This window comes from Stomoxys calcitrans, chromosome 1 (assembly GCF_963082655.1).
Source record: "Stomoxys calcitrans chromosome 1, idStoCalc2.1, whole genome shotgun sequence".
Lineage (NCBI taxonomy): Eukaryota > Metazoa > Arthropoda > Insecta > Diptera > Muscidae > Stomoxys > Stomoxys calcitrans.
Window position 1 is genome coordinate 21358177 of NC_081552.1, and position 20674 is coordinate 21378850.

Here is a 20674-nt window from a genome sequence, read left to right on the forward strand (position 1 = left end):
CGGCCAACGAACTGCGACGGGCTATCTCCTCAGTTCTCATGTGGACCACCTCTATCAGGAGACTAAGATCCTACCAGTGCGAAGACATAACTACATGCTGTCTAAGCAATACTTTTGGGCTGTTATCGCAGAGACCATCCAAATCATCATCTTGTTGTCCTGTCCTGGTTCAATAATCGTTTTAATGTTTTCGATGACCGCTTGTCGCCTGCTGGCATGATGGCGTATGCGCGGCTAGTGCTCGCCGGATGGGGTGGTTCTTTGCGCAAGCGAATCAAACGTATCAGGAACAAAAGAAAATTTACATGCCAGACTGATAAGGTAAAAGAAAAAGGTATGTTTGACCCGAAAAAGAAACGTACTAATCTAATATGGCTAAATAAAAAGGGCAAGCACCACACCTACCTGTTGGAAGCCTTCTCGCCTGGTGTTCTGGCGAGGATAATGCCCTCCCTCTGGAGTCGGAGCTCCACCATAGCAACTTTCAAGTCAGTTGCCCCGTACCTACCTCTTCATCTTATCACCCCCTTCCTATCTCCTCCTCCCTAAGATCTACATGATCTCAATAAAATTCATTGTCTCTTCGTAAACGTTACAAACATTCCAGGTAGTCTCTTTATTTATAAAAGATGGTTAATTTATGATGACCACATGAAAAATTCAGAACAAAAACAAGAGGCATCATCCAAAATTCATAATAAAAAAAGGAAAAACTCGAAACATTATGGCTTTAACTTCTTATCTCAACTTTTCTACATTAGCTTAGCAAAAAAAAAAAAAAAAAAAAATAAATTTAAAGACAGTATAAAAGAATCATATGTAGGTGGGTATGCTAGCTTCGAACAGATCTAATGGCATCTCTTCTCTTCCTTCGGGGCTTCTGCCGCTGAGCAAGTTAGGCTGTGCCCACAATGGCAGCTTACTCCGTCTGTCCGTCTATGTCCGTCCGAATAGTGTAAGGTTAAAGGTAAGTAAAAGGGGTATTATATAAAAATAAAAGGGGTATTTGGAATTAGATTTTTTTTATCTCATATCTGATTTCTTTTCTTCTTCTTTTTAGGCCTTTACCACGCCCGAAAGGACGGCCTCTTCTAGGTACTAATTTGGAACAAGGATCCCTATGGAGACTTCCTACCTGCCTAGAAAGAGCTCTATCTATTGGGGAAGGGTAAATACCATGTAGTACGGTTGACGGTATAATCAAAGATAAGTACCCTAGAAAAAAATGCCTGCCTTTTCAAAAAAAACTAATTTCCTTTTTTTTTCTTTTATTTTTAGGTAATATGTACGTCCGTCCGTCCGAAGGTTTAGTTTTAAGTATTATGTTAAGGGTCTTTGTAAGCCGTCACCTGGAGCACTGCGGTCTGCGAGTGCTTTTGAAGGAAGTCCCACGCTGGTGCAGAGATGAGCCGTTGGTGAGCAGCGTTTTTTTTGTTTTACTTTTAATTAGTTTAAGCTTTAGCGTAATGATTAAGTTGTTTTCTTTTTGATTAAGTTTATAATTAAGTTTCTTTTTTTTAGTTGGAATTTATTTTTCAATAAGTGGTTTTAATTCAGTTTCTTTTTTTTTTTTCACTCTTTAGAGCTAGGTATTAAGGTAGTTTCAAGGATAGTTTTTAAGGTAATTTTTAAGGTTGTTTGTTAATTCAGTTTGTAAGATGTTTCTTTTTTTCTGTTTAGCTATCAGAAGCTTTTGTTTTTTTTTTCTCTTTTCTTTTTTTTTTGCAATAAAGGAATCGAATGATTTTGCTTTGGTCTGTTTTTTTTTTCTTTTAGAATTCAGATCATTTTCTTGTTCATCATTTAAAATAAAAGTGCCTTTTTCAATGTTAGGCTTTTAGAGGTTTCATCCCTCTTTGGATTGTTCGGTTTTGTGTCATCATCCACTTGCTATGCAGTCTTTGTAGCAATGCAACACAACAACACCAACACTACACGACCGCGGCTGCACTTTTTTTTTAATTCTTTTTTTTTCTTGCTCGTTAAGCTCACTTCCAGTTGTCTTCTCGGCTCACCTCCGGCTTGCTGCACAGTCCAAATCAAAAAGAAAGATTTCCTTTCCTAGGACAGTGGCCTATGTTGTCATTTTGTTCATCATGGCGCTCTTCCCAGACCGAACTTCCTCTGATGGGCCAAATGACAACACAACACCAACTGTCCTACTGTCAATCAGGCAGGGGTCGGGGTTCATGCCTAAGCAACTGATTTTGTTCGGCAATTGCCCGCTAGGTGTCGCTTTTGGGGACAATAAGGTGCACGCGACAAACCCAACCATCCTTCGAACATCACTGTCAAAGGATGGGAGGGAAAAAGGTGCAAATTCCTCGGACATCTTTAGTTCCATAATCGGAAAAAATCCGAGCGGCAATTCCTAAAATTTATCTGCACTGCAATCCCTACATTATTCGAGCACTACCTAACATTATTATACCATTGAGAATAGCATATCTGCACGACATATCGTTCATCTGAATTATATATAAGACCCTCGCTATCTGGCGAAGGGTGTACAAACTGACTTGCGATTTATTATCTTAACTTCCACGGGATGTAAAACCCAAATTAATAATGGATTTAATCATACTCCTTTTTTTTCCTTCCTGCCAAAATAACGCATCTCATAATGTGTACGTCCCTTAAGAACGATAAATTGGATGGTAATTATAAATGACAGCCGTACATGTTTCATCACTGAAATAGGTTCGGCACCTCATATGTGCGCTTTAACGCCGTTCAAATCATCGAACCGACACTGTCATTCATAGTTAATTAAAGAAAAGAAGCAGCATTGCGGACCGGCCATGATGCTGAAAAATTATTAATTGGTAAGTATAAAAAAACAAATCTATTAAAAATTATGTGTATGTGTCGTTCCCGCGATCCGTGTGATTTTTAAAGTGATCTCGCGAAAATTCCGTGACAAAAAAAACCATTCGCAAAAGAATTACGTGCGTGTGTGTGTGTGTGTGTGTGCATAAATGAAGATTCATTAAATGAATGAAAAAAAACATCGCCATTCTAAAGCGTGCAAAAAAAAACAAAAAATATATTTATGTGATAAAAATTGAATCTGTTGGTTAGCACGCATGTTGAATTAATACAAAAATATATTAAAGGTCTTCCCGTGCGATTGAAATAAATGCCGGTACCATATAACCGGTCACAAAAACACAGCCTTCGACCACTCAATTATTCTGGCATATGAATAAATGCCTAAAAATGTAACACATGCGTGATTAAAATTAAAAAAACATATTGTGTGTATGTGTGAACCCCATTTGGGATAATGATAGCCATAAAAAAAAATATATATATATTCCGCAACATGACTTGCGAACACTGTACATGCAGACAGCTTAAAATTTAACCAACGATATGATGGTTCAAAAAAACGTGTCATATATGTATCACCATATATATACATACATACTTATATGTTCTGTAATGGTGTGTGAAAAAAATCAAAGTTCCAAAATGTAGAAACCATTTGATGGAGACCGGTTACTATCACGTGAGTAGGCGGCTGTAGCTATGTGTCAACAAGTGTGCGTAGTGTAATAGTATGTTATTGCGGTACTCCTACCCACTCACGCTATGAATGGAGGTGGGGGTACTCAAACCAAACTCTGTGTCCAAAGAAAAACAGTACTTTATGAAAAGTGATGTGAAGACAGAAGCAAAAAAAAATTGATTTGCCCAATTATCTGCGTGTTCATGAGTTTGAAGGTAAATGAAGAACCAAGTGCATATAAAAGAAGTTGACAAAATAATAAAAAAAAAAAAAATCGTCTTCTTCCTGGTGATCCAAAAGACCAAACCAAACAAAACGAAATGTGAAAAGGCGTGCTATTGTGAATTAATTTAAAGTTCAGTGAACTGAAAAGTGAAAGTGTTGTTAGAAAGTTAAAGTGAAAATAATGTAAAAAATTAAAGTTATTGGAGAATTGTGCAAAAGAAAAAAAAATAAAAGAATTATGAAGTTCTAAAAAGAAAATTGGCAAGAAAAAACTAATAAAAACCCCAAAAATAAAGTATAACCAAAACACTAAAAACGGAAAAAATAAAAATCCAAAACACTCTCTCTACATAAAAACCCAAAAATAAATCAAAATAATTCACACTTTAAAAATTAAATGAACGCAAGTCGATTAAAAAAAATTGCAAAATTCCAAGAAAAATAAAAACAAAAATCTGAAAAATTATGAAACGCAAACTATAGAAAAACGCTAAATTGAATAACATCAAAGAGAAAAACAAAAATTCAAAATTGCAAAGTTCAAGTGAAAAAATTTACGTGTAGAATCCCACTGTAGAATAAAATTAAAATGAAGTGGGAAATCTCACAAAATCTTTTCTTTTCCTCTTTCCTTCTCGCGTATATAATCAACTACAATCGTATAAAAAAACCCAACCGGCTCGAAAATCCACCCTGATATAACATTTATTGATCTTCGTACCTTTCATTTCAAACAATGTAATTTCCCAATCTCGTTTTCTATCTTTTCAGATTCCATGGGAGACGAAATCCAAGTGGATTGATACACCTAACTGGTGCCACCAAAAGAGGGGAACTTCCATGGATGGAGAGTGTGTGAGGTAGGTAAAAAAAGGTATTGTCCTCCAAAGAAATAACCTCCTGTCTTTCCAGGTACCAACAACAAATCTCCCGCCAGCCATTTATGAGTGCATTTCCTCTTCCGATTCTGGTTTGTGTGGCGTACTTGAGAAATGTAAGCGAAATAGAAAAAGAGCTGTAATAAAGGGCAAAGCTCACACGAGCAGCACCGTGTACCGCTGAGTATTCTGCTCAGCTTTTCGAGCGGAAAGCTGTCAAGCTCCATATAAAAAAACATCGACCAAGTGTAAACTGAAAACTGGCCGAAAAGTAGTACTCGGTTTATGGTGCGGAAAGTGGCGAAAAAAAAAGCTAAAGCAGCAACACTTGAAAACTTTGCCGGCATCATTCTTCTATGCCTCATCGGTCCTAATGACTCGTTTTGCATTATTCAGTTGTGCAAAATAAATTAAATAGAAAAATAATAAGTGCAGATAATAAAAAAAAGGTGTTTTGGTATGGAAACAAAACTATTTGATTACAGTCAAATTCCGCTCGCGGAACAATTAGAAAGTTAGCGGCTAGTTCGCTAGCAGAATAGAGTGCTAACCCTAATGTGTTGATGACACCATATTGTCCCATCGTGTCTAAGGATGTCGACCAAGAAAGCCACGGGACACTGGCTCATCAATGTGCATGCACGTGCCAATCGATCCAGGTAGGCCATCTTCCTCTCCAGACCGTTCACACGTCCAAAGACATTCGTGGTGCTCCTGACCACTAGCCTGGGGCTGAGTACTAGAGTCACCGTCACCGGATACTGTGGTTTCGGTCCATTCACCTGAGTGAATTTGCCTCGTGCTTTTCCTCACACTGGGACTCCAACCGCTGTAATTGTTCTCTGGCAGCTCATAGTCCTCACCGTCTTTCTCCCTTACTACGATGTGCAGCCTAATGTCATAGTTTCAGTGGGGCACAGGGGGTAGGCTCCGGAGGGCTATGACATGTCACAAGTTGGCCGCCCGGAAACGATAGCTCACGTTGGAATCCCCACTTGAGGAAAGCTTTAGCGGTACTCTGGTTACGAGAACTCTAGCGCTCATCTCCGATGCCTGGTGTAGATGGTTCATCGCCGACCTTTTGGTCTGTAAGCTACATGTGGAGGGAAGACGTCCCAGCTGGCCTGGGCCCTTTGTATCTGGTGGTAATGCAATAGAAGTATAACACCATTAAAAACCGCCATACCGACATCTCTTGCATTTGTGTATAAGCAATTCAAACGCCTGTGTAAAGCTCTATATCTCACCACTAACCAAACAAACCATATCCTATTTGCATTGTCTCTTATATTTTCAGCATCAGACCTTAGACGACTGTAAGTTCACCTAAAGTAAGGTATTAAATATATCCACACCTACTTCTATTTGCAACCATTAATGCATTTCCTCTTCCTAATTACAGGCTAACTCCAAAGCATTTGGACAGTCCATTCACCAACAAATGCCATCATCCTCTGTTACTCATCAAAAAAGGAATAGCCTACCCAGACAGCAAAAACGGTAAGTGTCTCATCCCTGTATACAGTAGGTATAGCGTAGGAACTAGGACAATATTTCTTTCCACCCTGGGGGGAGTTCGAACAAAAACCAATAAGAAACAACTATTAAGTGAAATACCACAGCTCAGGTTGTGGTTGTTGCCGTAGTAGTTTGTCGTGCCCTGAGGCCTATAGCCAAAACTGGTACGGTCTTCAGGCCTTTGTAAAGAAAATAAACCGATCGTCTTGCCTGTACTATCTGAGTATATAGTATCTCCTCTCTATCACCACCGAAAAATCTGGGTCTGGAATCGTCTGACCCATAAAGTAAAAAACCAATTGCACTCGAACTGCAAAGATCCTATGGACCTCACCAAAGAGCTGGTACTTTCCACTTCCCTCTAAACGCCACCGAAAAAATTGACTCCTCATTAGAAGTCGTCTGGTTCAATCCCAGAGACAAAAATAAAGAAAATATCATACACTGAATGGAGTTATCACAGATATCTCATTGCTTCAAGTCCTTCATGTGATAAACACCCAGAGGCTTGCCTTTTAAATCTTCGACCTCATAGAGACAGTTACCAACCGGTCTTACTATCCGGCATTTGTGAAACTTCAAACCGAATTTCGCGTTAAACTGATTCTTGAAATCACTTTGTTGGAAGCTTCTACGGTATACTTCCTGTCCTGGTATGAACTTGACAATTCTACTGCGCATATTGTATTTCTTTTCATTGCCCAAATAGGCTTTATGAAGGCTCTCCTTGATACCTTTACGTATAATCTCCAGTTTAGTCGATTTTGGAATTATCTCACTCTCAGGGTCATTCAGGAGCTGCAACTTCCTGGCTAGGGCGTAGACGCTACCATGACTGATCATATTCATTCCAAATAGTGCGAAATAAGGTGTAACCCCGATGGACGAATGTATAGAGGAACGCAATGAGCATTCTATTTCGGACAGATATTTATCCCAATCCTGATGGCTCTCTTTCAAATACGACCGTATAGCCGCCAAGATGGACTGATTAACTCTCTCCGAAGCATTCGCTTGGGGAGAGTGCGTAGCCGTTCTAAGGTGGTTAATTCCGAAATTCCTCATCAACTCCTGAAATTCCTTACTAACGAACTGCTGCCCGTTATCGGACACAATTGTCTCGGGCGTACCAAATTTATGGAAGACCTCAGAAACCAGGAACTTTATCACATTCTTAGAGCTCGCCTTTGTCATTGCCTTCAACAAAACGTATTTGCTTAGATGGTCCAACACGATAAAAATAAAAGAGTTCCCATTCTTCGAGCGAGGGTATGGGCCTAAGAAATCTATATATATTCGTTGAAAGGGTCTCTCAACTATGGCCTCTTTTCCCATAGGAGGACGAAGAGTAGTATTTGCCGGTTTTGTAGACTTACACATTTCGCAACCTTGCACAAACTCCCTAACCTGTGTGGTCATGTTGGGCCAATAGAAATACCCCCTTATCCTTCTCAAAGTTTTGTGAAAGCCGCCATGTGAAGCTTGCGGCGGACAGTGAGATTTCTCAATGATACCGGCGGTCAATTCCTGGGGAACCCATAGCTTCCACGAAAAATCTTCGTGAATAGGCACGCCATCGTAGTGCTGGGTCCTTTTGTAGACATACCCGTCTACAACTTTAATATCTGGCAAACTGTCAGCATTCTTCAACACAGTGGAAATGAGTTCACTATAATCATCCGACTTAAAAACCTCCGCGGACAAATCTATCAGAGATTCGAGATCAGTCGACAACTCCTCCATGCCATATCTGGACAGGGTATCTGGCACTACATTTTGGGAACCCTGCCGGTGCTCCACCTTAAAAGAAAACGACTGGAGATGCAGACTCCACCTAGCTAAGCGTCCGCTAAGGTCCTTATGCGACATTAGCCACTTCAAACTACTATGGTCCGTGATAATGGTGAAAGGCATTAATTCGAGATAGGGGCGAAACTTCTTCACCGCCATTACCACGGCCAAGCATTCTCTTTCCGTTACGGAATAATTCCGCTGAGCAGACGTCAACTTCTGGGAGAAGTACGCTATTGGATGCTCTGCGCCTTCTTCGTCCTTCTGAAAAAGGACAGCTCCAATTCCAAGGTCGGAGGCATCACACTGTACAAAGAAATGTTTCTCAAAATTGGGATGTGTCAAAATAGGACTTGTGACAAGGGCATTTTTCAAATTATCAAACGCTGACTTAGCCTCATCGGTAAAAACGAAATGTTTGCACTTCTTTAAAGTGTCGAAAATTGGTGCCGCAATGGTGGCATAATTGGGTATAAATCGTCTATACCAACCCGTTGCGCCCATAAAGCTACGGACCTGTTTGGCCGTCTTCGGATAACTGAACCGAGTTATGGTATCCACCTTGCTTGGATCCGGTTTGAGCTCTCCTCCACCAACAATGTAGCCTAGGTAACGAAGCTCCTTAAAGCAAAATTTAGACTTAGCCACGTTAATTGTCAACCCGGCTTCGTCTAATAACTTTGCTACGCGCTCGAGCAGTACCATGTGGGTGTCGAAGTCTGGCGAAACAATCAGCAGATCATCCAAGTAGACAAATACACGATCACGTATTGCTGAAGGGATCACTTTATCCATTAAACGGCACAACCTTTGAGCTGCGTTGCACAACCCAAAAGGCATTACCGTGAAATGGTAAAGTGGTCTCCCCGGCACGGTGAACGCTGTCTTTTCTCTACTTGAATGATCCAATGGTATCTGCCAGAATGCGTCCTTCAAATCGACACTCGAGATGTAGTATGTATCACCCAGCCGGCTCAGCAACCCTTCAATGTGCGGGAGCGGATAAGCGTCTTTGGTCGTCAGGGCATTGAGCTTCCGTGCGTCCAAGCATAGCCGGTTCTTCTCCCCCTTGCGGACAAGAGTTACCGGGTGACTCCATGCGCTTTCACTAGGCTCAATGACTCCCATGGCCAACATCCTATCCAGCTCCGCGTACATCAACTTTTGCACTGCCGGTGAAACTGGGTAATGCTTACTCTTCACAGGTACTGCGTCGCCGGTATCGATGGTGTGGACTTCAGACTTTGTTTTACCCAAGCCCTTCTTGGTATAGCAGGGGAATTTGGCCATTATCATCTCCAAACGTTGCCGTTGTAGATCAGATAGGCTATGCATCTTTTTGTCATCATCAGCCCCACCATCCGCTTCATCACATAAGCTAACACTGTTGGTAGTAAGGCTTTCCACCGATGCGAACAAGCCGAAGGCCTTCATGAAATCTACTCCGAGGAATAGTTCTTTCTTCAAAGTGGGTACAAGGTAGAAAGTGATCTCCCGGGTTCGGTTATTGAAGGTAATTGGAACGCTAAATTTGCCAACCATCCTGTGTGGGGTCTCATCAGCAGTGCTAATGAAAGAATAGAAATTCTGGACTTCAATGCCAACTCTCTTTGTAAATTCAATGCAGTCCTTACCTAGGCAACAAACGGTGGCACCACTATCAAGCAAACCCTCTATATCAGCGCCCTGGATTCGAATTTTCGTGTAAAGCCTCGCATCGTCACCTTCATACAAAGACGCAGAAGCAATAGCGTGACGGATCTGTTTCCTGCGCTTATAACGTTCTCGCGCTCTTTTAACTTTTGTAGAAACCTGACCAAAAATTCTTGCTCTAGCCTCTTCATATTCCTTCACACGCACATGCAAGGGTTTCAACTCTCTAACCTGGCTCTCTATCTTCAAGGTTTTCGCTTCTGGATTAACCAGAATTGTAATTGGAGTTGTATTGGAAATGTCAGGTGTTTCTTCAGAATCCTCTCTTACTGCTGCGGGATCTCTGTCTGTGTGGAACGCGCTTCCGCAGTACGAGGCGCGCTCCGTGTCAAGTTTCCCTGACACTTAGGACACTTTGGTGTAACAACTCCCTCTTTACCACATCGAAAGCAGAAAACTCGACCCATGGGTACAGGACACTCTATGTAGCTGTGACCCGACTTCCGACAATTCCAGCAGGTGTATTTGGTAGTGTCTTTCAAGGCGTCCACCTCTAGGTTCACCGCTTCATGCACCGTCTCCATATTTGCTTCTTCGTAGTAGAGCTCCTGCACTCTTGGAGCTTGAAAAGACCTTTGTTGGTAGGCTTGCCGCTGGTTAGCTAACATGCTTTCTGCACGCTTTACTTCCTGTCTGAAGTGGTTCAAGCCACGGAGTTTTATGGTAAAAATCAGAGCTGCCAAGGCAGATTTCAAATTGCCTTTCATTATCTCCACTAGGTCACGTTCAGAATACGGAAATCTCTGCTGATTCCTAAGTTTCACAACAGCATTGAAGAAATCTTCAAAAGATTCTTGTGGTTGTTGACGGCGGTCCATAATTCTTTTTTGAATCTGAAATTCGCTCTCGAATCGTCTAAATTGGCACAAAAAGGCATTTTTCAGATCATCCCAGCTTTGGAAAGGCGCAATTCTTCGCTGCTGCCAGTACCAATCTAAAGCGGTTCCATCTAGCAGTTGTGGAAAATTCTTAACCAACGCTTCGAAAGGATATACATAATCCTGCCTCATTGATTCTACTCGGAACACGAAGTCTTCGGCATCCATCGTTTTGCCGCTGCCGTCAAACTTTATTCCCCATTTCTGCAAATCCATTCTTGGACCTGGGGATGGTATATATGAATAAGGCGTATTTTGTGAAGACTGCCAGTAAAAAGCTTCCGGTGGTTGCGTTACATCGCGATTGAAGCGCTCATGTATATAAGCATTGTTGTTGGGTGCTGGCCTATTTGCTGTTCCTGGCCCCGTCAAAGGTGGTGGATTGCGGAAACCTGGCCACTGGCCGGACTCCCTAGCTTGGTCAAATCTTGGTGGTGGCGGCATACCTTGGTGCTCTGCTCTGACGTGAACATCTGGTCTAGGCATACTCGGAGGAGGCTGAAGTGCCGCTATGGGCGGAATACTGTGCCTTACACTATCCATTCGCTGGTTTAATGCACTCCCCAATTGCATTATTTCCTCCACGCTCCTCATCAACTGCGCTTGAGCTACGCCAACGGATGCGATCATTTCGTGTATGCCATCACCATATCCTGGTTCCATCTGGAACTCCATGTTCTCTCTTCGGAAGTCTCTGCGTATGCCTTGCGCTGTCTGGCTAGCGAAGGCGGGTGAAATCACTGTATTGTTTAGGACATCAGAATTAAATGACACGTCACTTGATACATGTGGTGCTATAGACGATGTTGTCGTGGTGGTTAGAGCGGCGCTGCTATGGATTGCGGTCACAGCGGTGTTTTCTGCCATCGGACGAGTGTCTGCTCCCGATGTGGAAACTGGAACGTCGTTCTCCATCTCCGACTGTTGCCTACTTCCTTGCCTGGTCAATACCATTGCCTATATAAGTAGCAAATTAAACGAAAGCGTAAATTAACACACACCCCCCTCACCATAAAATATGTCGCACACAATGTGAAAACAAGGTATATTCAAAGCGTATAGAATTCTATAAAAAAAAAATAATAAAAATAAAAATTCCAAAAACAAATCTAAATAAAATGGTAAATAAATTCAAGCGTATGTAAATGACTAAATTCAAACCCAATTTATAATAAACCCGTCGCCTAACTCTCTCCCTGAGATTCAGACGGTAAACTAAATTCAAAATTCAGGTCCCAAACTATTAACCTAATCCTAGAAGTAATTGCGCTAAAATCGAACTCAATCGTATCGTATAAAGCGTGATATAAAAACGTCCTTGAAATGTGTAACTATTTAGAGATAGGGTTTTCCGGGGACGATAAGATGAAAAGTAGGGTATATATTCCAATAAAACTGACAAATGCCAGCCTTACTAAAACTTTCTTGATTCCTTACAGGTTTGTGGGTGCTTCGGATGAAATCTAAACTAATGGAAAGGAATATCTCACGCAGACCATGACCGAAGCGATGACTGGTGGACACTAGCCGGAGTCTGGGACAGGTGACTAGGATCACAAACAACCCCCTCGGTCGGACCTAGGTAAGCTATTCTTGGTCTATTGCTAACAAATCTATATGGATGGTTTTGCTAACTAACCCTAAATTTAAGCTATTAGTTACCTAGTGTGCTACCAACTAAACTAAGACTATAAATTAGGGCAGACTAACAAAAGGCATGTTAGCTAGGAGCCTCCCGCTCAAATACCAAGAGAGTTGACGGCTACGCGGACCAATTCCTTGGAACCTTTGCCGGGACCGAAAATTCCTGATGTTTCGCCTGGAATTCTCCTAGCAAACACTTACTATTTCTAATTAATTCAAACTATTGCAATTGTAACAAACACTAACTCTAATCTAACCTATGGCTACCAATCTTAATCTGTCTAACGACTTCCGATTGGGTCCTAGACTAAATGCGAATTCGTTTGCCTCCCTAATGGCACAATTTAGCGTATTGGCAAACGCAGAGGACTCTCGAGATTAACTCTACGTGACCTAAAATCCAAATCGTATTGCTAAACTAAACCTATGTTTCTTTTTCGGGCCCCACGTTGGGCGCCATTTTGTCCTGTCCTGGTTCAATAATCGTTTTAATGTTTTCGATGACCGCTTGTCGCCTGCTGGCATGATGGCGTATGCGCGGCTAGTGCTCGCCGGATGGGGTGGTTCTTTGCGCAAGCGAATCAAACGTATCAGGAACAAAAGAAAATTTACATGCCAGACTGATAAGGTAAAAGAAAAAGGTATGTTTGACCCGAAAAAGAAACGTACTAATCTAATATGGCTAAATAAAAAGGGCAAGCACCACACCTACCTGTTGGAAGCCTTCTCGCCTGGTGTTCTGGCGAGGATAATGCCCTCCCTCTGGAGTCGGAGCTCCACCATAGCAACTTTCAAGTCAGTTGCCCCGTACCTACCTCTTCATCTTATCACCCCCTTCCTATCTCCTCCTCCCTAAGATCTACATGATCTCAATAAAATTCATTGTCTCTTCGTAAACGTTACAAACATTCCAGGTAGTCTCTTTATTTATAAAAGATGGTTAATTTATGATGACCACATGAAAAATTCAGAACAAAAACAAGAGGCATCATCCAAAATTCATAATAAAAAAAGGAAAAACTCGAAACATTATGGCTTTAACTTCTTATCTCAACTTTTCTACATTAGCTTAGCAAAAAAAAAAAAAAAAAAAAATAAATTTAAAGACAGTATAAAAGAATCATATGTAGGTGGGTATGCTAGCTTCGAACAGATCTAATGGCATCTCTTCTCTTCCTTCGGGGCTTCTGCCGCTGAGCAAGTTAGGCTGTGCCCACAATGGCAGCTTACTCCGTCTGTCCGTCTATGTCCGTCCGAATAGTGTAAGGTTAAAGGTAAGTAAAAGGGGTATTATATAAAAATAAAAGGGGTATTTGGAATTAGATTTTTTTTATCTCATATCTGATTTCTTTTCTTCTTCTTTTTAGGCCTTTACCACGCCCGAAAGGACGGCCTCTTCTAGGTACTAATTTGGAACAAGGATCCCTATGGAGACTTCCTACCTGCCTAGAAAGAGCTCTATCTATTGGGGAAGGGTAAATACCATGTAGTACGGTTGACGGTATAATCAAAGATAAGTACCCTAGAAAAAAATGCCTGCCTTTTCAAAAAAAACTAATTTCCTTTTTTTTTCTTTTATTTTTAGGTAATATGTACGTCCGTCCGTCCGAAGGTTTAGTTTTAAGTATTATGTTAAGGGTCTTTGTAAGCCGTCACCTGGAGCACTGCGGTCTGCGAGTGCTTTTGAAGGAAGTCCCACGCTGGTGCAGAGATGAGCCGTTGGTGAGCAGCGTTTTTTTTGTTTTACTTTTAATTAGTTTAAGCTTTAGCGTAATGATTAAGTTGTTTTCTTTTTGATTAAGTTTATAATTAAGTTTCTTTTTTTTAGTTGGAATTTATTTTTCAATAAGTGGTTTTAATTCAGTTTCTTTTTTTTTTTCACTCTTTAGAGCTAGGTATTAAGGTAGTTTCAAGGATAGTTTTTAAGGTAATTTTTAAGGTTGTTTGTTAATTCAGTTTGTAAGATGTTTCTTTTTTTCTGTTTAGCTATCAGAAGCTTTTGTTTTTTTTTTCTCTTTTCTTTTTTTTTTTTGCAATAAAGGAATCGAATGATTTTGCTTTGGTCTGTTTTTTTTTTCTTTTAGAATTCAGATCATTTTCTTGTTCATCATTTAAAATAAAAGTGCCTTTTTCAATGTTAGGCTTTTAGAGGTTTCATCCCTCTTTGGATTGTTCGGTTTTGTGTCATCATCCACTTGCTATGCAGTCTTTGTAGCAATGCAACACAACAACACCAACACTACACGACCGCGGCTGCACTTTTTTTTTAATTCTTTTTTTTTCTTGCTCGTTAAGCTCACTTCCAGTTGTCTTCTCGGCTCACCTCCGGCTTGCTGCACAGTCCAAATCAAAAAGAAAGATTTCCTTTCCTAGGACAGTGGCCTATGTTGTCATTTTGTTCATCATGGCGCTCTTCCCAGACCGAACTTCCTCTGATGGGCCAAATGACAACACAACACCAACTGTCCTACTGTCAATCAGGCAGGGGTCGGGGTTCATGCCTAAGCAACTGATTTTGTTCGGCAATTGCCCGCTAGGTGTCGCTTTTGGGGACAATAAGGTGCACGCGACATTGTGGATAGATATCCACCGCCCAGAATCCTTAAGGTAGATCTATATGATCTAGAGCGCGAGGTTCAGCGCTACAAAAGATAACCTCTAGATCAATTAGGTCTATACAACATTCATGCAGACACGGCAGCAGATGCGGTAAATGGCTACCGGGTGAATGTAGTCCTTGGAGAACAACCGCCTCCCATTGCACCTGAATAAATTGACCTCCCCGGCAAACCAGAGTAGTTCTGGCTCAATTACGATTCGGCAGATGCGGCCGGCTCAACTCCTACAGAGCAAAGATTGATGTCGACGTGCAAGGTGTATGTCCCGATTGTAACTAGGGACCAGATCCACTCGACTCAGATCCCTGTGGACGCACCCCATCTTAGTCACAGAGTTCCTGGGTCTTGACACTCAACAGACTCAAGCAGACGAAAGATAGAACACAATAAACTGCTAAAATTACAACAACAATACTGTACTTTTGTCCATTATTGTTAAATACAGCGGTCAAAAAAAGTATTCATCATTCAATGTTTTTTTTTTTTTAATAAGTCTACAAAAGACAATTGGAATAAAAACATATTAAACTAATGATGCAGTAGTGCTTGTGTGATATATATGTACACAATTTCATTGTTTTTAAAGAAAAAAATAGTATTTATTGGAACAAAAAGGGCCATTTTACAGCTGAACACAAAAAATTAAACAAAAAAAGTATTCATCATTGCAAAAAAACAAAAAAATAAATAACATAATTTAAAAAAATTAATACTTTGTTATTCGACCACCGCGTCTTATAACTTCTTTTAAACGGTTTGACATCGATTGAACTAATTTAGCGGTTATATTTTGGTCTATATTAGTCCATTCCTCCATTATCACCTGTTGCTTTTGACTCTTGCTCGAAAAATTGCGCGTTCTCAATTTGCGTTCGAGATGTTCCCAAAGATGTTCAATTGGGTTCAAGTCGGGACTTTGAGGAGGAGTTTTAATGACTTTGGGGCAGTTATACAGCATCCACATCTTGGTATTTAAAGCAGAATGTTTGGGGTCATTATCTTGATAATATTGAAAGTTATTACCAAGCCCAAGTTTTACAGCACTATCTTTTAAATTCCTCTTTAAAATGTCAATGTAATACTTATGATCCATTACTCCATTAATAATTTCAAGATTTCCCGCTCCTGAAGCCGCCATACACCCCCAAACCATTAAACCACCTCCACCATGTTTTACAGTAGCAACTGTGTTTCGTTCTTCAAGCTCTGTATTTGGTTTTCTGTACACTATGACCTTTCCATCGCACCCAAAAAGATTAAACTTGCTCTCGTCTGCAAAAATGACTGTTTTCCAAAATGATTCGGGCTGTTTTACATACATTTTTGCGAAGTTTAGCCTTTTCACTCGGTTTATTTTATTTATAAAGGGCTTCTTACGTGCAGTTCTTCCTCTGTAACTATGCCTTTTGAGTGTATTTCGAATTGTTTGTGTAGTAACTTCCTTCCCTAAATATTCCATAGTGTTTTTACGAAGAATGGTCGCATTTGTCTTCGGAGTTTTCTGAACTTGCCGCACTAGCCAACGCACATCTCCAACTGAAAGTGCTTTTGGTCGACCAGATCTTGGTTTATTGTCAACAGTTTTCGTTTCTGTCCACTTTCTGATGATGGATTGTATAGTAGATCGTGGTCTATTTAATATTTCACTGATAGTTTTTTGAGTTAAACCATTCCTGTGGTGTTTTATTATCAAAACTTTTATCTCATCAGAAACCTCGTTTTGCTTACGACCCATTTTGACAAAAACTATATTTTCAATGAAATTAAATATTTGCTGTTAAGGGCAAAGCCTCCTTTACTAAATAAAACAGAAAAGGGGGATTCCCAAATAATATTTGAATTTGACTTTGATGATAGCACATCAATGATGAATACTTTTTTTGTTCTGTTTTTGGTGTTATTATATAAAATTGCATTTTTTGCGCTAATTAAATTTATTTTAAAACATATTACGAAAAATAAACTATTGCATAAAACTGCATTATTTGTTTACTTTAAATTTTCTTCAATTACCCAAAATAAGTGAATTTATTATCAATTTTGCTAATGATGAATACTTTTTTTGACCGCTGTAGCTACCTTGTAGAATCCCGTTGCCAATGATAATAAACAATAATTTTACATATTTTATGCCAAATAAGTCATTTAAATTTAGTGACTTCAGCCTACAATGTAGGCGGCCTAGTTATGCCGTACGCAAGTTGATTATCAAAACGCAAATGAATTTGCAATGCTCATCGAAACGTCAACATTTGCTGTTCTGTCAAAAATCTTACTAGCCCCTGGGCTACTCAAAAATTATTCACCACACTTTACGTAATATTTTTACTATTCTTACAACTTTATTACCATTCGACACAACCTGAGTCTTCTTTATCTTCTTTTACATTACTGTTTATGCTTAGCGAATGGTGAACATATAAACCTTTAGAACTATACATGTCTTGTTCTAATATACAATTTCAATGTATAAGTGCTACATGCTATATGAGAGGTAGGCATATGGATATCTACTGTGTAAAATTTGCTGAATTCAAGGAAGAGGCAGCGCAAGCAGTCATTAATTGCATAATTGGTGCAAACTCTTTGGGAAACCATAACGTAGACGTTTATGGTTCATGTACTTCGACCTGGCTACTGAATAATTCGTATAATCAAAATTTGAACCACTTCTTTGGAATTTTCTATAGAGTTTATTCTTTCTGTTCTTCAATTTCGACAACGCAGGAGTATTCCACGAAGGACCAACATTCATAAAGGGTACTCTCTTTGGAACAGTTTCTGATACATAGTATCTTAGAGTACTATAGGGCGCCCCGGTAGCCGAGTTGGCAGCATGCTTGGATTACCAGTGCTAGGGTCGTGGGTTCGATTCCCGCCAGAAACCTTGGTCTGTCGCTACTGGGGTATCACAATGGACTTAAAATTGTCTAAGTGAGTCTGTAAAGGACTGCCACTCTTACCTAACCTAACCTAGAGTGCTATAGATCATTTAAGCATTAATAGCATTTAATCAAAGAATTCATTGAATGGAGAGTATTCCAGTCCATTGAACTCAGAAGTGAATTCAATTTAGCGTAATCTGTCTTTGAGAAGCAATATACAGGCCATGTAGAAAAGAACGATAGAGAGATCTGAAGGTTTATATTTGGGTGATATTTATCCTCTGGACGGGTAATGGGGTCAAAAGGAAAATGCAATATATCGCGGGAGGTCAAAGAGTCTTTCACATGAGTTATAGGCCTTATTTATTTGCGACAGACCAAAACTTATTAACGGACCAATGCATTTTCAGTAGTCTCATTCATTTCAGTGGGTAACTAATCATTAATATTAAGACTCAATCCATTTAATATCAGGCAGATTAAAGTCACCAATAGTGATTAATATATCGTTTGACCTTGCAGACTGAAAGGATAAATATCTAAGACGGATTTTAAAAACGACAACTTCAATATCAACCGGTGTGGCAAAGAAAATTTCTTCAGAGGGAGAAAGCTTGCTCACGGCTTTACCAAATGACTACAGAGCAGAATGTCTGTTCAAAACAAAATAATAAATAATAACAATAGCAATAAGGATGCTAATGCACATCACCAGATATGGGGAAGTTCTGATGTCAACGAAAGAGGTGAGCTGCTTATTATATTATAAGTTGCAATCTGGCGATTTGTAAAAGAGGGTTTATCCCCTTTATCACCAGGAACAGGCAGGAGGTACTAGATATTATCTTTGTATCGGAAGATATAGGTGGAAGAATATGCGACTGGGAAGTGTTGGATGACCACAGCTTCTCTGATCATCGTTATATTAGTTTTAGCCTTGGAGAAAAGCGGATTGGGATAAATTTCGGCACAAATTCTGCACTACTATCCCTTCTAGACTAGAAAAGGAAGTGGAAACTACGGAGGATGTAGACATAGTGGTCAAGCGGATCAAGAAGGCCCTGAATGGCTCGCTTGTGTCAGCATGCCCTAGTGCCAAGCCAAGGGGCACACAGCAACCTTCATGGTGGACCCCAGAGCTGGTTGGTCTGAGGAAAGACTGCAGAAAATACTTTAACAGAGCAAAAGCCACAAGAGCACCACACGATTGGGACATCTATAAGGCTGAGATGCGTAAGATTTCCCAGGAATAGTAGAAGAAACGGTTTTACTTATGGCCTTGTTTATCCTCTCTCGACGGGCAGCCATATATCTCTTGTAGAAGGGAAAACCTTCGTAATTTGCTGGGTGGCTATTTTCCTTACAATTCGCGTAGTTTGGATCAGAAGTATCCGTCTTCTCACGAGAGCACTCACCAGGTCCATGCTTTTCGTCACATTTAACACATGTGAACGCCTTGCCCGGTGTCAAAGAGATTAGAAATAATCCAGTGTCAATATATTTATATATATATATATATATATATATATATATATATATATATATATATATATATATATGTATATATATATATATATATATATATATATATATATATATATATATATATATATATATATATATATATATATATATATATATATATATATATATATATATATATATATATATATATATATATATATATATATTTTATACATATATATATATAACAGAGGCAACAGTGTCGGGAATTATGGTGTTGGATTCAGTTAGAATTTGGTAAATTTCTGTATAAGGGTGAAGACCACGAATTACCACAGATTATTGTCTCAATTCCTTAAGGGTAAACTAATGCTATGGAATGTTTTTTTTACGAAGAATTGCCATCATAGACTCATGCGTAGCAACGTCTGCAAAGTAGAGTTTACTCTTATTTCTATAAATGTCTTTGACTTTAAAAGAGCTGTCAGGGAATTTAATCATTTACTAGCTCTTTTATATTGACATTGTAGAAGAAGATTGGCGGGCACCAAGTCTTTTTCTTAGATTCAACTTCAGTTTTATCAACAAGCGTTTGTTGTGTTTGGCTTGTGCTAGCTTGCTTGACGGATTTTATCTCCACATCATTTAGAATACCCAGAATGGCAAATTTGTTTTGGTCACTAGGAATGCTTCTTTCAAGACTTTGATTAAGTTCGGAAAAGTCGACATTTTGTTGTAAAATGGAATTATCAAGCCTTTGTTTGAAGGTTTGACGGTATTAATATGTTAGATTTTTTTTTCGTTCTCTTTGTAGTTATCTCCTTTCTCGATTATTCTCCGCTCATGCACGCACACGTATACACACACACACACAAATTTGTTTGCGTGTGTTGGCAAAACGAATATCAGCTTGATGGCGGATTGCATTATATGATTTTAATTGTTTCGTCATAGTCTTTTGCGTTCGTTTTTCGGGCTTGATTGTTTATTGTTGTTTGGCACTGTGGTAGTCGTTGATATTGAGGCCACTTCTTCCCCGACATCATAATCCATGTCGGGTGGAGAGAATACCGGCATCGCGTTTGCAATTGTTCAATAGGATTGATTTATAAATCTGGAGGATTGATTTATAAATAAATTTGTAATAATATTTGTAAAAAATTGCGCAGCAAAAAAAAAGACGTCTGTTCAGTGCGATGTCCAGTGTTGTTTTTTTTTCGCGTAAAGCAACAGACTAGGCAAATTTACATTGACATTCTAGTTATTTTTAATTGCATTACCACGTGTAGCAACCACAAGATTAAAAGATTGATGATTATAAACGTATGCTTATGGTTATAAATTAAGCCAACTAAAATGTGAAAAAAATTTTAAATGCACACAAATTACTTGACGTTCTAGTTGGATTTCTAAAGAACTCTGGAATTGGAAAATTTCATCAGCTGGGCTAGTTGTTGTTGTAGTAGTGTGTTGTACACTAAGGCGGCTGCCCTTGCCGATGAAGGACTCCTTCGGGTCAATCCGGTACGTAAAACCGGCTGTCATGGGA

At 39.6% G+C, this 20674-nt stretch overlaps 1 protein-coding gene and 1 long non-coding RNA gene across 2 annotated transcripts; one reads left to right on the forward strand and one right to left on the reverse strand.

Annotated features, from left to right (window-relative positions):
• Nucleotides 1-161: 161 nt before the first annotated feature.
• Nucleotides 162-1750, forward strand: LOC131994057 (uncharacterized). The gene is made up of 2 exons (XR_009396403.1): nucleotides 162-1415; nucleotides 1681-1750. It is a non-coding gene; the product is annotated as an uncharacterized LOC131994057 (long non-coding RNA).
• A 7507-nt stretch (nucleotides 1751-9257) lies between these two features.
• Nucleotides 9258-11468, reverse strand: LOC131995662 (uncharacterized). The gene is made up of 2 exons (XM_059364492.1): nucleotides 9558-11468; nucleotides 9258-9490 (listed from the first exon to the last, which is right to left on the reverse strand). Exon 1 carries the CDS (start codon nucleotides 11466-11468, stop codon nucleotides 9903-9905), a length of 1566 nt encoding a protein of 521 aa, XP_059220475.1. The 3' UTR covers nucleotides 9258-9490; nucleotides 9558-9902.
• Between the last annotated feature and the right edge of the window lie 9206 nt (nucleotides 11469-20674).

Bases quoted from the DNA above. Each gene is read 5' to 3' on its own strand.
- LOC131995662 (XM_059364492.1), bottom strand. From the start codon at position 11,468: ATGGTATTGACCAGGCAAGGAAGTAGGCAACAGTCGGAGATGGAGAAC.